Here is a 14,846-nt window from a genome sequence, read left to right as displayed (position 1 = left end):
CTAATCCCACTTTTGTTTATCCTTTCAGTGAAATTTGACTGCAGTGGGGTGTTCAGAGTTGAAGAGACAGTAATTGCTACAGCAAGCCTATCAGGAGATCTTTAAATTGCAAACACCATGTTTTCATCCTCTGGAAAAGCACGCCAGTTTTATGGCCCCACTTTAATACTTTTAAATGCCATTTTCCCCACAAAAACTGCTGAGTGACATCTCTGTATGAGACATAAAGGAGGAATGAAGCCCCCATCTAATTACTCTAACTTCAGTAAAAATGATTAGGGAGGAAGTTGTTGCTCATTTGAAAACAGGCAGTTTAAAGACTTCACAACTGCAATTTCAAGGAACTTGTTCCTGATTTTTTTTAGATGTTTAGAGCTCACCAGTGAGATTCTGGTAACAGCAAAGTGATATGAATGAAATTTAGTTTTAATTTTGCTCCATGTCTTTTTATCTTGCCCCTGTTTACTTTGAGATACTGATGTTCAACCTAATATATTTAGACTCCCTGAGCAAATTTAATCACTTTCAGACTCCCCATCTCCTGATCTCAGATAGGCACTATGTATTTTCTCATATCTCAGTTCATTTAGTTCTACATTTATGCAAGATCAGTATCTCTAGGTCTGTAGAAATGCTGGCTTTCTAAATATAGGCCTCAATTTTTTTTTAATTTTTTTTTTTTTTTAGTCTACTATAAGGACTAAATCACCACTCTGGAAGAATGACTGAAAGTTTCTCAGCCTCTCAGTAACAGAACTATTTACCTAGAAAAGGTTTCTGTCCTTCTTAATGTGGTGGTTTTTTGAGTGTTTGTTTGTTTGTTTTTGTATGGCTACTGCCTTTTTTTCCATGGAACAAGGAAGTATGGGAAATGAGGGACTTGGCTCCCTCATCTGCCTGAGCAGATTTGAACCCAGGTGATAAGCAGTCTGTCTAAAGTAGTTAATTTCAGATTCTTGATTATCTCAGTTGCCATCAACCAAGGGGAGCCAGGAAGAGTCTAATTATGGATATACCAGACTTTTCTGTGTTGTAGGAGCAGAGACAAAAGTAAATACCAAGGTTATGGAGCCAAACTTCTTTGCCTTAACAAGGCCTTTCTGTCAATTCACCAACTGCTCTGACATTGTCTAGCAGAGTTTTAAATAGCCCAGCTGCCCCAGTGACTCCTTTTGGGTGGCTCTTCCAAAAGAGAAAGTATCTTATTCCCTTTTTGAGTTGGACTCAAGTCAAAACAGTTTATACACTCTTGGTTTTCCTTTCCTTTCCCTGAAGGAACTACCTTTTCCAGGAGCAGTGTCTTGACTCAGATGTTAAATTGCCCAGACCTTGAACTCGCAGCACACAGCCATTCCAGAGGTCTGGTTCTGCAATTCATGGACATGATTTCAAGCCTTTGAGGCACTTGTAGGCCATAAATTATTTTTTAAAAAAACCTAAAGAACTGTCTTTTTTTAGCCCTTTGTAAGGATTTACTCAGCTATCAGGCCCGAGAAGGCTTTTTCTAAGCCTTCCCTCTCAGCTCTGGACTGTTGCCTCATAAACTCTGCTGATCCTCAGGGCAGATTTGCTGAAGAGTTTCTGCTTTAAATAAAAAGTGAGAGGACGAGAAATAGATGTGTAAAACTGCCCAAGGAGAGGAGAGTCCATCAGACTCTCTGTTTTGTTGGTGGCTCAGTACAAAGGAAGACAATGCCAACTCCTGCACATCCTTCTGCATGCATGGAACAGCTCTACAACTCAGACTGGGCTCGAGTGGGGATGCAATCTGCAGGCTTGGAGCATGTCAGCAACTGTGCCATGGCTGATTAGTCCTTCAAATTGTCCAAATCTGGCCTCAGCACCTTGGGAGATCCCAGCACTGACCCACGGAGCCCCCTCTCATATGCCTTGCTCCTTCCCCTCTCTTTAAGGGCAGGTTTTATCACCCAAGGATGTTGCCACAAAGACAAGGATTTCACCCTGTGAGGATTATGAGGCCCTGGCACAGAGGAACACCTCACCCATGAAAGTGTCAAAGGTCAGACTGGACAGGGCTTGGAGCAGCCTTAGATAGTGGAGGGTGTCCCTGCCCATGGCAGGGGTGGAATGGGACAAGTTTTAATCTCCTGTCCATCCCAAACCATTCCATTATTCTGGGAAAGGTGTTCTACAGGTGTTACAGCTTAAGCAAGAGATACTGTCAAGGTATCACAGTGCAGAAGTGACATGAAGCAGAAAAAAAAATGTAAGGAATTCAAATAGCAGACCCACAGAGAACACAAAGACTTTGGTGTTGACCTTGTGCATTCATTCCTTTCCAATCTGGTGAATTGCAGACCCTTTCAGAAGGAGCCCAAAAGGACAGATGTAGCCTTAGAATTATCATTTCTGTAAAAGCTTCTCTTTTCTACAGGCCTCCTTTGCTCCTCTTGGGGACAAATTATCCTGCATCCTTGTTAAAAGCTTTTGCTTCAAGTATCCCTCTATAAAATACCAAATTTCCTTCAATCACAAGAACATAATCTGAGAAATTGTTCCATCTCCAGTCTGAGTTGTTAAGTGTTTTTGCACAGGAGCAGTTCATCTGTAAGATGTGAGGGCTGGAGGAGTGGGGTGTGTCTGAAGGTAATTTAGGGGTGGTTTTGACCTGAGTAAAATCCTGAAGTCTGAACAAGTTGCAGAGACAACAGAGGAGAGGGGGCGCAGGGCACATACTTTCTAAAACTATCCCAAGTGTTAATCTTCTGCTTTCTCAAAGATTGTGAGAGGTTTTTTGCATTGCCTGTCTGCCCCGATGAGAAATGTTGTGGTGTGAACCAACATGAGCCTAAAGGAGAGATATACAAAATGGATCTATTTTTATTCTGCCACTGGCTTGCTGAATGACCTTGCGTAAATCGCATCCCTGTACCTCATTTTCAATTATGTAAATTAGGGATAAAAATTATTCACCTTCCTAGAGTGTTTTGAGATGTACTGGTGCACAGCTAGATGCTATGATTTTAACACCTCACAATTAATGCTCCATTCCTAGTGGTTTGAAGCTGCTATCAAAACTCCCACCACTTTCTGGGTGATGCCTCACGAGGTGGGGTTTAGGGATGAATGCTCACCTCACCAGGCAGGGGACAGAAAATGTCAGAGGATGCAAGGCTGATGAGCTGTCTGTGCTATGGCCATTACTTCGTGTGTTAGAAAACGTGAAAATTTTTTAAAATAAATAAATAAAAAATGCATTTAGGGGGCTGAGGAGTGCTGGCTGGTGGCTGTGAATGGCTTGGCAGCAGCGATTCTTCACTGGCCCTTGAGCAGTCAATGTCTCTAGTAGGAGGGATTTTTTACTCCTGTGGAAACATAAGCACCAGTAATGACTACTATTATCCTTGATCAGACATCAGCTGCTTCCAAAACTAAACCAGAAGAGATATTGCTACAGAAAGTTAAGGGATAGAGAAGATAGTCAATGAATATGGCTGGAAAAAGTGGAGACTTCCATGGACGTGTGTTTATCCAAGCATGGATGTGGCGCTGACAGCAGATTTGATCCCACCAGGTCTTTATTTGCCAGGAATAGTTAATATTCACTAAAGCAAGGTCAGGGACCAGGTGCCTGCTGAGCAGTGAACCCACCACACTTGTTCCGCCCCATTTTTTTCTCCCATCTTCCCATGTTTCTGCAGGTGTCAGAATGGTTTAATATTCTAGGGGTGAGCACAGGCAAGTTGTGGCTGTTCCTGAGAGAGGCAAAAGAAGCTTCTGGTGCTGCAGGCTGGGGTTTTAGTTAAATGAAGCAGTAATGTCATTATCTGTGTTTCATCTGCGCTTCTACAGTCAGGCTCAATTGTGCTAATCACTGCAGAAATGGGTGACAAGGAGCTTACAATCCAACCTGTCCAATGTCAGGAGAGCACAGACTTCCAGCATCACCTGGGGAAAAGGAAAGAAGGTCCTGTGAGGGTCTTTCAGGTGGTCCCTGCCCAGAATCCCCCAGTGGCCAGCTTGGATCCTTTTAGGAAAGAGGATAAATTAGATAAATAACTGTTCTTTTGGATAAGGACATTTGGGGAACAGAACACATTTCCCTAGATCACACTAAATTATACAGAGTCAAGCAAGCAAAGTGATTCTTTTTTTCCCCTAAGCTCTTCTCTTCCTCTAATTACATTTGAAATGTTTTGCATGCTATTGAAAATGTCACTTCCAGCTGCAGACCATTAAGGAGCCTATGTGGCACTGCCATGGGTTTTATTAAGGCAGGTTTGTTGCTGGGGATTTCAGTGGCAGCAAAATGAGGCCTGGGGTGAAATACCTTTTGTTACAAATGTTGAACACTTGTTTGGGTGGTAGGGGACCTTTCACAAAGGCACAGTGCTCGCCAAATTATTTTAAAGACCAAGGGATGAATAATTGGGCAGGAACTACTCAGATGTGTGCTGTTTCTTCCCTTTTGCCCCACAGCATCAGTGGAGGCAAATGTAGTGGTCTTGGTGTGTACTGGGCTCACAGCAGAAATTTGTGCACCTGATGTTTTCCTGAGCACTTGTTTTCCTGTTGATTGAGGTGCCAGAGCTCTGCTCTGGTTTTTTCTGCAATCATCCAGAACTGAGTGATGGAGCAGCTCTGGCTCTGTGGATCAGAATCAGGGACAGTGTCCAGGGGAAAGGCTGATGGGCCATGGCTGCAGAGATCCTTCAGTTTCTCCTTGCAGCCAGGCTGTGTGAGCAGTGGTCAGGATTTGGGAAAGTCCTTTCACACTCCTAAATTCACATCACCTTTCTGGCTTCTCTTCCTCTTTTGCTTGTGCTGCTCTATAACCCAGCTTGGGCTGTGGATCTGGTGACTCTGGGGTCGGAGTTTCCTTTCTTATCTTTGCTTCGGTGCTGTAGAGTCTCTGAGCCCTTTGCAAAAGTCTCAGAGGAACACAAGGGGTAAATGGGATGATAGCCTGAAACCAGGATTTCATGACCTGGAAAGCAGTTCTGCAAACATGGCTTGTTCTTCTTCTGCTGATGTGATGCCCAGCACACAGTGCCAGCCCAGCAGAGAGAAAGTCTCAGATTTAAACTCTGTGCATCACTGGCCTTTCCATTTTCTTTTCCATACCAATGTAAAGAGCAATTTTATAAATGCTTTCTCAGTCTGAAACAAAAGAAAAACAATACCTTTTCTAGTAGAACAGGATGCATTTTTCAGACATGAACCAACCCTTCCATTTCCATGTCAGCTTTTAAATGGTGTTTAATGCTGTGGCAATGAAACCCTTGATGTGACACCACTCCTGGGACAATGGGACATGGACAGGGTAGGGAGATATGCTGCTATGGACGTATCCAATACAGCTTTCACCTGGGGTGAGCTATTCTCCTAGAAATGAAAAGTATTTAGGGATCCAAACACAGGTCTCATAATCTAAGTCACTAACAATCAGGAATGAAAGTGAGAGAAGGCAAATTCTAGTGAGAGAGAAATGTTTTTTCTTTAAAGCAGACAGGAGGATGTTTAGGGGAAGTACCATTTTTCTAGGACTGTCTATCCAGCACCTTAATTTAGGTACCCCTGTGCTGTAAGGGACACCCTGTTGGCATTTGCTTTTCAGTGCTGATCCCTGACAGAGCTCAGCACTTGCTCTTTAAATAGCCTAGCGCTGATAAAAGCATTTTTGTGGGGAGGAGCTGGCTTTGCCCTCAGCTCCAACATCTGCAGGAAAGTCAGGTCTGTCCCATCCCTGCCTCTGATAAAAGAGCAGGAATTTGTTGCAGGTTCTTGGTGAGTGGGGCTGCTGGCACCAGGCTGGAGAAGAGGGAGGAGGGCATATGCATCTCACCCAGCCTCCTTTCTGGTTCTGCTGCTTAGAACTGATCCTGACCCCATCATCCTGTTTGCTGCTGGCAGCCAAGCTGATCAACAATTTATTCCATCCTGGTCTGCAGGCACTGACATCCCTCACTGCAGAAGGAAGGCATGTTTCCCTTTTTTCATGCTGTACTCTTGTCACCATGTAGATGGAAGCAGATCAGCCTCCTGAATATCCTGCAGAGATGTTCACTGAACTTAAATGGAAAAGATCCTACCAAAAGATTAACAACTGACACTGCCAACATGTGCAGAATAAATTTCCGAAACAGCCCCAAAGAGCAAGTTGCTCCAGTTAAATCACAGTGAGTGGGAGCCCTGGAAAACTTCACAGAATTGTAGAATCACAGAATGGTTTGGGATGGAAGAGACCTTAAAGACAATTGTGTTCCAACTCCCTGCCATGGGCAGGGACACCTTCCACTATCCCAGGTTGCTCCAAGCCCTTCCAGCCCAGCCTTAGACACTTCCAGGGATCCAGGGGCAGCCACAGCCTCTCTGGGCAACCTGTAAAATTAAAGCAGATGGAACCAAACTCTTCTCACCAGTGTCCAGTGACAGCAAAAGAAGGAATGGGCTCAAACTGAAATAGAGGAAATTCTATTTAAAATGAGAAAATAAAGCTTTTTTCCTCTGACAGAGGCCACCCAGAGAGGTTGTGGAATCTCCATTCTTGAAGATATAAAAACCTGGCCAGACCTGGCCCTGAGGAACCTGCTTTAGCTGAGTTTGCCCTAAGGAAGATGTTCTACAGATGACCCTTCCAGGCACAATGACTTTGCAGTTCTGTGCCCCTGAAATTTAAGGGGTGAATGGTGGTGTTGGTTGAGGTCTGTGCTGCATAGCACACAGTTTAATTTCCTAACTTGGAGAAGGTTCAGGAAGCCAAAGCTCAAAACAGCAATGGCTATGAGGCTGTTAAAGAACTGCCAGCCCCTGGTGTGGAGGCTCACAGTCCACAGGAGAAGGGCAACTTGTTGACATAACTCAAAAAATGTGCCATCATTTTATATTCAGGGATAATGAGGATTAATTTTTGCAAACGTAAGAAATAGGCACACGGCAGTGAATTCCTGGAAGAGCAAGAGCTGTTTAATCTCTCCAGGATGTACATAATAAGTGAGCAGATATGTCTCATCATGAACATAACATTTTTTGTCTGACTAATAGCAGGACTTGAAAGCAGAACTGTCAGAACCTCCCGTCCCCACTGAGGTCAACAAGTGTTCCTGTGATTTTAACAAAGAAATCAGGAAAACATTCTCAAATGCTGTTTTCTTCATCTTCAAGTTGCTTTTCCAATGGGGAAAAAAACAAGTAGCAAGCTAAAAAGGTGCTGTGGCTCCTCAGAAGGCCCCAAGGGAAATGTAAAGTGATTTGGTCATCCATGCTGGGACATTCCTCACTTTACTCCTTCCTGTTTTCACATGCCGTCCCTGCACTCTTTAATTTGCCCAAGGATGGGAAGTTTCTTTACATGCTCTGGTTGGCAGGGCCAAAGGAGGAAGTTGTACTTTACATTCTGACTTCAAAGAGGAGAGAGCCCCTACTTTAGTGCTTATAAAAAGATGGGGACAAATGTTTTAGCAGGGCCTGCTGCAATAGGGTTGAAAACTAGAAGAGAGTCAATTTAGATTAGATATATAAAAGAAAAAAAAATTTACAGTGAGGGTGGGGAGGCTTTGGCACAGCTGTGGCTGCCACATGCCTGGCAGTGTCCAAGGCCGGGCTGGATGAGGCTTGGAGCAACCTGGGATAGTGGAAGGTGTCCCTGCCCATGGCAGGAGAGCTGACCTTCAAAGGTCCCTTCCAACCTGAACCATTCCATAATTCCATTATTTATAGCAATAACCAAGGAAAGGTACCTCCCCTCCTATGTGCAAACATTCAGACCTTTTCTATTTCTGTTGTTTTACCAGGAATTGCCCCAGGCTGGCACTTGGAATATATTGATGTGACAGACTCTGCCATGGACAAGACCTTTCGGTTCCAGTGCGATCGCTGGCTGGCTAAAGGTGAAGATGATGGGCAGCTCATCAGGGAGCTGGCCTGTGCCAATAATGACATCCTGGAACTGAAGGAACGGACTGGTGAGTTTGGAGTGCTCTTGTGCCATTTCCTGAGGGAGGTTTTTTTCCTCAGAGGTTGTAGGACCACATCTCCTGCAAGTTGGAGGCTCCCATGCAGGCTTTAGGGGTTATTTCGTGAACACTTCAGCTCAATAGTGCAGTTCTGGGATAAGAAAGAAATGAAACAGGATTTGTGAGGAAGAAAAAGATCTCATTCTGGGTTGAAAGCAAAGAGGGGCCCATCTGCAGTGGTTCACTCCATCAGTAAGCCATGAGAGCACATGGATATGATCTCATTAGAAGCAAAGTGCTCGAGCCTTTGAGGTGGAAAATAAGTTCAGTCCTTAAAGCTTGGTAAGTAACATTACTCCAGCTTCCTCCTTAGCTGGTTCTGGGCTGTGAGCTTAAGTGTCCCAGCTGAACACAACAGCTGAGCTTAACAGCCCATGGCCCTGGATCTGCTCTGGGTAATCCCGCTGGGACCAAGGCAATTACACTGCTGTCTGATGTGGGGGTGACTCAGCCAACAAGAGTTACTTAACCACACTGAGGTTATGCAGAGTCCATCTCAAGAACTACTGCACCACTGCTCTTCTTCAGGAGAATCCTGGGGAGACAATAATCACATTACTTCACCGTGATTGTGCTCTACCCCTGAAAAAAAAAATCAGCCTTGTGAGGGCCATTCTGGGTACTTACAGGCCACCACAGCACCTGAGCACATCCTGTTGGGTGCATGGATACCCTCACTCTGCTAGGAACAGTGGCACAAATTTAAGGGGAAAAAAAAAAAGAAAGAAAAGAAAATATGGAGAATTCAGGCTGTGTTTCAGATGAAGTGCTTAGCACAGCATGGAGCTGGACACAGCTTGTTCAAGAGGGACCTCAATCATCCTTGTGGATCCCTCCAACACAGAATATTCTATGATTCTAAGAATAACTCCATCTATTCTTGCTACCCAATTGCACAGGACTCGTATTTTTATGTATTCTATCCCAAACCACTTAGAAGTCTAAAGCCACACAGATTTCAGTGTGTTTCCACCCTTATTTTGCAAATGCTTGCTGTCTTGTGGGCTGTGATAAATATTAGGGAAGGGGTTTTTAAGCAAAGTTACAGCCAAATGAAGAGATCTTGCAGGCCATCTGCTCTTCCTTTTCTGTTCAACGTGTGTTTTAATTATGCTTTGAAGCCTATGAGATTGTCACAGTAACCAGCGACAGAGAGGATGCAGATACAAAGGAAAACATCTGGATCATCCTGGAAGGGAAGATGGGCCGCTCAAAGGAATTCCTCATGGAAAACTCTTCCAAGAAAAGGAGATTTGAAAGGTAGTAAGGAGGATGGTGGGCCAGAGGAACTCCCCACCAGTTGTGTGTCCTCCCCAAATGCCACCTCTTCTTGCCATAGGGAGCTGTGTTTGTGCCACCCTGCTTCTCATTCCCCTTCCAAAAAGCTTGATGGCTTCCCACTTAGATTACAGGGAAGATATCAAATGAGTTTCTGCTGGGCAGCCACAGAGTAGGTTTTAGAACAGCGAGAAAAAGGCATTTGGCAAAAGGAAGTGTGTGTGTGTGTGTGTGTGTGTGTGTGTGTGTGTCCTTTTGTATCCATACATACAAAGAGGCTCCTGGCAAGCCCCCAGGGAGGCTCTGTGGATTTTGAGCTGGGAGGAGCAGAAGGAAGCTGGAGGTGGTTTTAGTTCCCTTTACAGCATCTCACTGGGAGTGGGAATCAGAGAGAAAGTAATAATAGTTGGAGGCTAGATGTTGTCAGAGCTGCTCAGATTTGACTTTGCAGATGGATCTGGGGGGTAAGGCTGTGAGATCACTGTTGTGTGAGAAAAGGCAGGAATCAGCCTCCTGCTGGAGGCACCTCCATGAAACAAGGTGCATATTCCTTCTCCCACGTGGGACCACAGGGCTCCAGGTGTGAACAGGGTTTTCTGCTTGTTTAAGGACAGGGCACAACCCTTGGAGATGGGGACCTCGCCAAAGTCACGGGCACTGCTGATGTTCTGCTGCTTTGCAGGGAGGAAAGGTTTTTTCTGGTAAAGGAAGGTGAAATTCTGGCTTATGTGGAGCAGAATATGACTGACTGAGACACCACGTGAAATATGAAAGAACAGGAGGAGCTTCTTGAGCTTATGGTACCTGTGGAGGACTTAGACACCCCTCTTTGTTAGGCACAGTCTATCCCTGGAGGGACCAAGGGCCAGTCCAAGGAAATAAACCCAACAGATACTCAAGGAATGCAACAGGAATCCAGTCAACACTTTGTCAGAAACCTATCAGGCCTGCCCACGGCAGGGGTTTGGAATTAGGTGATCTTTAGGGTCCTTTCCAACCCAAACCATTCTGAGATTCTGTGATTTAATTGTTCCTCTGAGCTATTTCCTATTCGAGCTTCAGGAAGGGTGGCTCAACTAGCAAATTTAAAACAGCTATGGTGGGTAGATGTGTAACAGATACAGTATCTGTCAAGAATGAATGAATAAGTGCTGGAGGGGAAATTAGTCATTCTTTAGCTTTATCTATAATGAGGCAAATTGATTTTGTATGTGGAACAGCTCAAGTTTATCCTAGAAAGTCCTAGTGGCAACAATTTAAAGTGTCACCCCTAATCAGAGAAAACACTAAATTTAAATATGGAAATTATACTTTGTGTTGAATGATTGTAGGTTAAATCAAATGACTGTAAATGAAGGCTTATCTTCTATCTTCCATAGCCATGTGCAAATTACTTAATGTCCATTTGAGGCAACTCACTGGCAGCCTTCAGGATGCTGAAACTGCTCCCTGTTTTCTGTAGGGGAGCAACTGACACATTCCAGTTTTCTTCAAAGAACGTTGGTGATATTGCAGCCATCTGTGTTGGTCACTGCCCAAAAGATGGGAAGAAGTCATCTGCAAAAGCTGATGTTTTCTGGCATGTCCAGGAGATTACTGTGACAGAGATGGAGCTTTGCAACAAGTAAGTGCCTTCTCATATGCAAGGAGCTGCCCTGGGAGGACATGGGGGAGGTGAGCAGCTCTGCACACATCCTCCTGGAGCATGTCAGGCCTAGGAAATAACAGAGGGTCTTGTTTTCTGTTGTGTAGTTTGGTGTGTCAGGTCCAGAATGTCCTTGCCTGCACAATTTCTGAGTTGTTAGAGAGGGTATTTGCATGTGCAGCTAACTTTATAAACAAGTTGTCTGGGGTGAATCTCACAGCCAGGATGAATTGATGTCCCACATTATGGAAAATAACCAGAGTGGCTGAAATTCAATTGTAGGATATTCTGCACAGACCGGTCTTTAAGTAAGTCTTGTGAAAGATTTCCTGGAAACTAGAGTAAGACAAAGGCTGAGCCTCTGATTCCAACCATGCAGTTTGGATAAGAGATCCTCCTGGTCTGGTCCAAAGGGCCACACATGACTGGAAAGGTTGCAGTCCTGCAGCTCAGCCATGCCTGAAGAGCCCTGAGCATGGTCAGGTCATGCACACTTTGATCTGAGTCCCATCTTTGGAAGGGGAGCAGATTCCATAGGGACTGTGCAGGAAGAGAGGAGATCACCCATTTTCAGAACAAAGTGCACTCCAGTAAAACAGTCCACGACATTAATTGTGGATTTCTTCTCTTCTCCACGATATTTCCAGTGCTGCTAAAGAATTTAACTATGAGGAGTTTGTTCCAGCTGAGACAATTGAGTGTTTAAGAAGAAATCCTTGAAGTGGTGGGGTTTTTTTTAGAAGCTAAGAGTCTCTAGCAAATTAATCAGCCAACTGAAGAGCCTTAATAATATTTGCTGAATGAAAACTCAGTCAATTGCATACTAAAACATGCTCTTTTCTCCTGGTGGGGAAAAGCCTGGAACCCTCTAAGTCCAGCTGTGCAATCAGATCCATGCACTGAACTCATTGGGAGCATGCTGAAACTGCTGGGACAGTGTGCTGTGAAGGGGCCAAAGGTTTCCTTGTAAAATAACACTTTTTAGAGACTGCTTTAAATTAAAAAGGGCAGCCAGAAGGTATGGGCAAAGCCTGCAGTCTGTCCTTACACTGGAGCAGGGCTCCAGCTCTGCAGATGCAGCACTTTGCAGTGGTGTTTGCTATGCACACAAGCAACCGGAGAGCTTGCACCACAAGAACAAGTTCTCACTTAAGGTATTACCCATCCCAAATATCAAAAAACCTACCCAGACAAGCCAAAGATCAAATTTAAAGAGTTACCAGATTGTTGCAGCAATAGGTTCTAATTATACCAGTATTTTTCCTTTCTTAGTAAGTAAAAAGATAGTATTTAAAGATTTTCTTTGCATATTTCAGGGATATAAAGGTAATTTTTTTCTTTTTGCCCCGCGTGAAGATTGGCATGCACCCTTTTACTTCCAGAGCTGAGGAAATCAATCTACAGCACAGGGCATCCTCTCCATCACATTCTCATGCAGTTTTTTCTCTCCCTGAGCCTAAAATTTGTGTTGAATGACACAAATCCCCTTGGATTTTCTCATCTATAAAGCTTCTTTCCAGGGAATAAGTGCTTCACTTTGTCTGCAGCAAATGCCAAGAGTATAGGATGCTTAAGAAACACCATACAGCTGGATTCACAGTGACCCTTCCTCCAGGTGTTTATTTTACACACGCACTGCAATCCAGCCACACTCCATTCAGGAGGACCTGCTTCAGTTCAGTGAAGGTGGGCGAAGGGGGAAAACCTCATTTGGAACTGATCTGCATCATTGGAAATGAAATACATCCTTAAAAGTGGAATGCTCCAGCTCTTGGCTGAGTGCCAGCTTCGAGGCAATTTATGGATGTGCTCAGTGTTCCCTGCACATCACCAGAGACAGCACTGCAGGGATAGGGGCTGTTGGCATCTGGTACCTATCATGCTCCTGATCCCACTGTTTTTGTTCCCTGATAAGGATGAAATGGGGGATCTAGAAAGGATGGGAGAAATTTAAACCTCCATCTTTCCTGGTCCTTTTTTTAATGCCTTTTTCCTGCTTTAGCTCTGGGTCTGACTGCTTGTCCTGCCTTGGTGGGTCTGGAACTGGTCATGCCATTGCACAGGCTGAAGAGGTGACAAGAGCCACACAGATCCTTCCCATGTGCAGTGTGTCTGTAGCTGTGTGGGAAGAGGTCAGATTTTTTCCAGCTGCAAAGTTCCATCACGGCCCTCTTTCTAGAGAAATATTCAAGTTCCGGTACATAGAGGGGAAAATGCTGAAAACAGCATTAATATGGGGCAATTTAGTAGAATTCACACTCCCTAACTTGCTGGCTCCATGTTTGTACCAACAATGTGGTATAGGTGGACAAGGCTTGTCCCCTGTGCTGGCACTGCTGAGGCACCTCAATGCTGGTGACAGCTCTGGGCCCTCAGGACAGCAGAGACACCGAGGGGCTGGAGCGTGTCCAGGGCAGGGAACAGAGCTGGGAAGGGGCTGGAGCCCCAGGAGAGGCTGAGGGAGCTGGGAAGGGGCTGAGCCTGGAGAAAAGGAGGCTCAGGGGGGACCTTGTGGCTCTGCACAGCTCCTGACAGGAGGGGACAGCCGGGGGAGTTGGGCTGTGCTCCCAGGGAACAGGGACAGGAGCAGAGGGAACGGTCTCAAAACATGCCAGGGGAAGGATAAACTGGCTATTATAGAAAATTTCTTCATCCAAGGAGCTGTCCAGCCCTGGCACAGCTGCCCAAGGCAGTGGTGGAGTCCCCATCCCTGGAGGGGTTTAAAAGCCGTGTGGATGTGGCGCTTTGGAATCACCTTGCAGTGGTGGGCTGGGCAGTGCTGGGGTGGGGTAGCACTTTGACTCAATGATCCTAGAAGGCTTTTCCAACACAAACAATCCCACAATTCTCTCACAAAGTGGCCGCCCGTGCCACTCACCTTCCCCTCATTCCCTGCGGCAGGTACTTCTTCAGGTGCAACACGAAAATCCCTCTGCGCTACAAGCGGCGAGACTACAAAGTCTTCGAGTGTGCCAAGGTCACCGAGAGCTTTGCCAGCAAAGCCCGGAGCCTGGTGCCAGTGAAATACGAGACCATCGTGGTCACAGGCTTCGAGAAGGGCGCGGGCACCGACGCCAACGTGTTCATCACCATCTACGGCCTGAACGGCGACTCGGGGCGGCGCGCGCTGCGGCAGAAGTTCAGGAACCTCTTCGAGCGAGGCAAAACCAACAGGTTCTACCTGGAAACGCTGGACATGGGGGAGCTGAAGAAGGTGCGGATTGAGCACGACAACAGCGGGCTGGCTCCGGGCTGGCTGGTGGAGCGGGTGGAGATCACCAACTCGGCCACTGGGGTCACCACCATATTTCCCTGCGGGAAGTGGCTGGATGAAAACCGGGGGGATGGGTTAATCTGTAGGGATCTTTTTCCTAGGTACTGAGAAGGGTTTTGGTCCCTTCAGTATGCATTTTTTTTTCTCATTATACTGTTTTATATTGCCTTTTACTTTTTAATACACTGCTTTTTTTATTGAGAGATTTTTAGTAGCAAGACGTTCTTCCTGGGTTAACATTTTGTAAAAGTAATGTTGCTTTTTTTTAAAGGTGCACATAAAACTGTTAATTAAATAAATGTGTTTATTGCTTACTTATGATTAAAAACTACAACCAGCAGAGATATAAACTGTCCTTTACCAGCTCAGAGGTTTCTGCTTTCAGCGCTATGCCTTGACAGAGCTGGGAATACCCACTGACCTACTCCACTGATAGGCTCCCCTTTTAGAGAAGCATAGAGGTTAAGAGAATTGAGACACTTTTATTTAAGAAAATTGAGCTTGGAGATCCCATTTTTTTTCCCACTGCTGGCAACTGCAAGCTCTGCACGTCCATACACACATTTGGACATCTCCAGAGGGCACCACATCAAAAAACAGAAGGCGCAGTAGGATGTTCCATGGGGAGTTTGGGGAGCATCCGCATCCACCCAGCCAGGTCTCAAGCAGTGGG

General features: G+C 45.3%; 1 protein-coding gene across 1 annotated transcript in view; it reads left to right on the top strand.

The window, feature by feature from the left end:
- LOXHD1 (lipoxygenase homology PLAT domains 1) overlaps positions 1 to 14,400 on the top strand; it is a 32,690-nt gene extending 18,290 nt beyond the window's left edge. The window contains exons 4-7 of the mRNA XM_050987231.1: positions 7,755 to 7,925; positions 9,098 to 9,236; positions 10,717 to 10,878; positions 13,801 to 14,400. Coding sequence (XP_050843188.1) covers positions 7,755 to 7,925; positions 9,098 to 9,236; positions 10,717 to 10,878; positions 13,801 to 14,281 — 953 coding nt within the window. The 3' untranslated portion in view covers positions 14,282 to 14,400. The remainder of the gene's footprint in view (positions 1 to 7,754; positions 7,926 to 9,097; positions 9,237 to 10,716; positions 10,879 to 13,800) is intronic.
- Positions 14,401 to 14,846: the final 446 nt, after the last annotated feature.

Source organism: Serinus canaria, chromosome Z (genome assembly GCF_022539315.1).
Source record: "Serinus canaria isolate serCan28SL12 chromosome Z, serCan2020, whole genome shotgun sequence".
Classification (NCBI taxonomy): domain Eukaryota; kingdom Metazoa; phylum Chordata; class Aves; order Passeriformes; family Fringillidae; genus Serinus; species Serinus canaria.
This window is presented reverse-complemented; position numbering and strand designations above follow the sequence as displayed.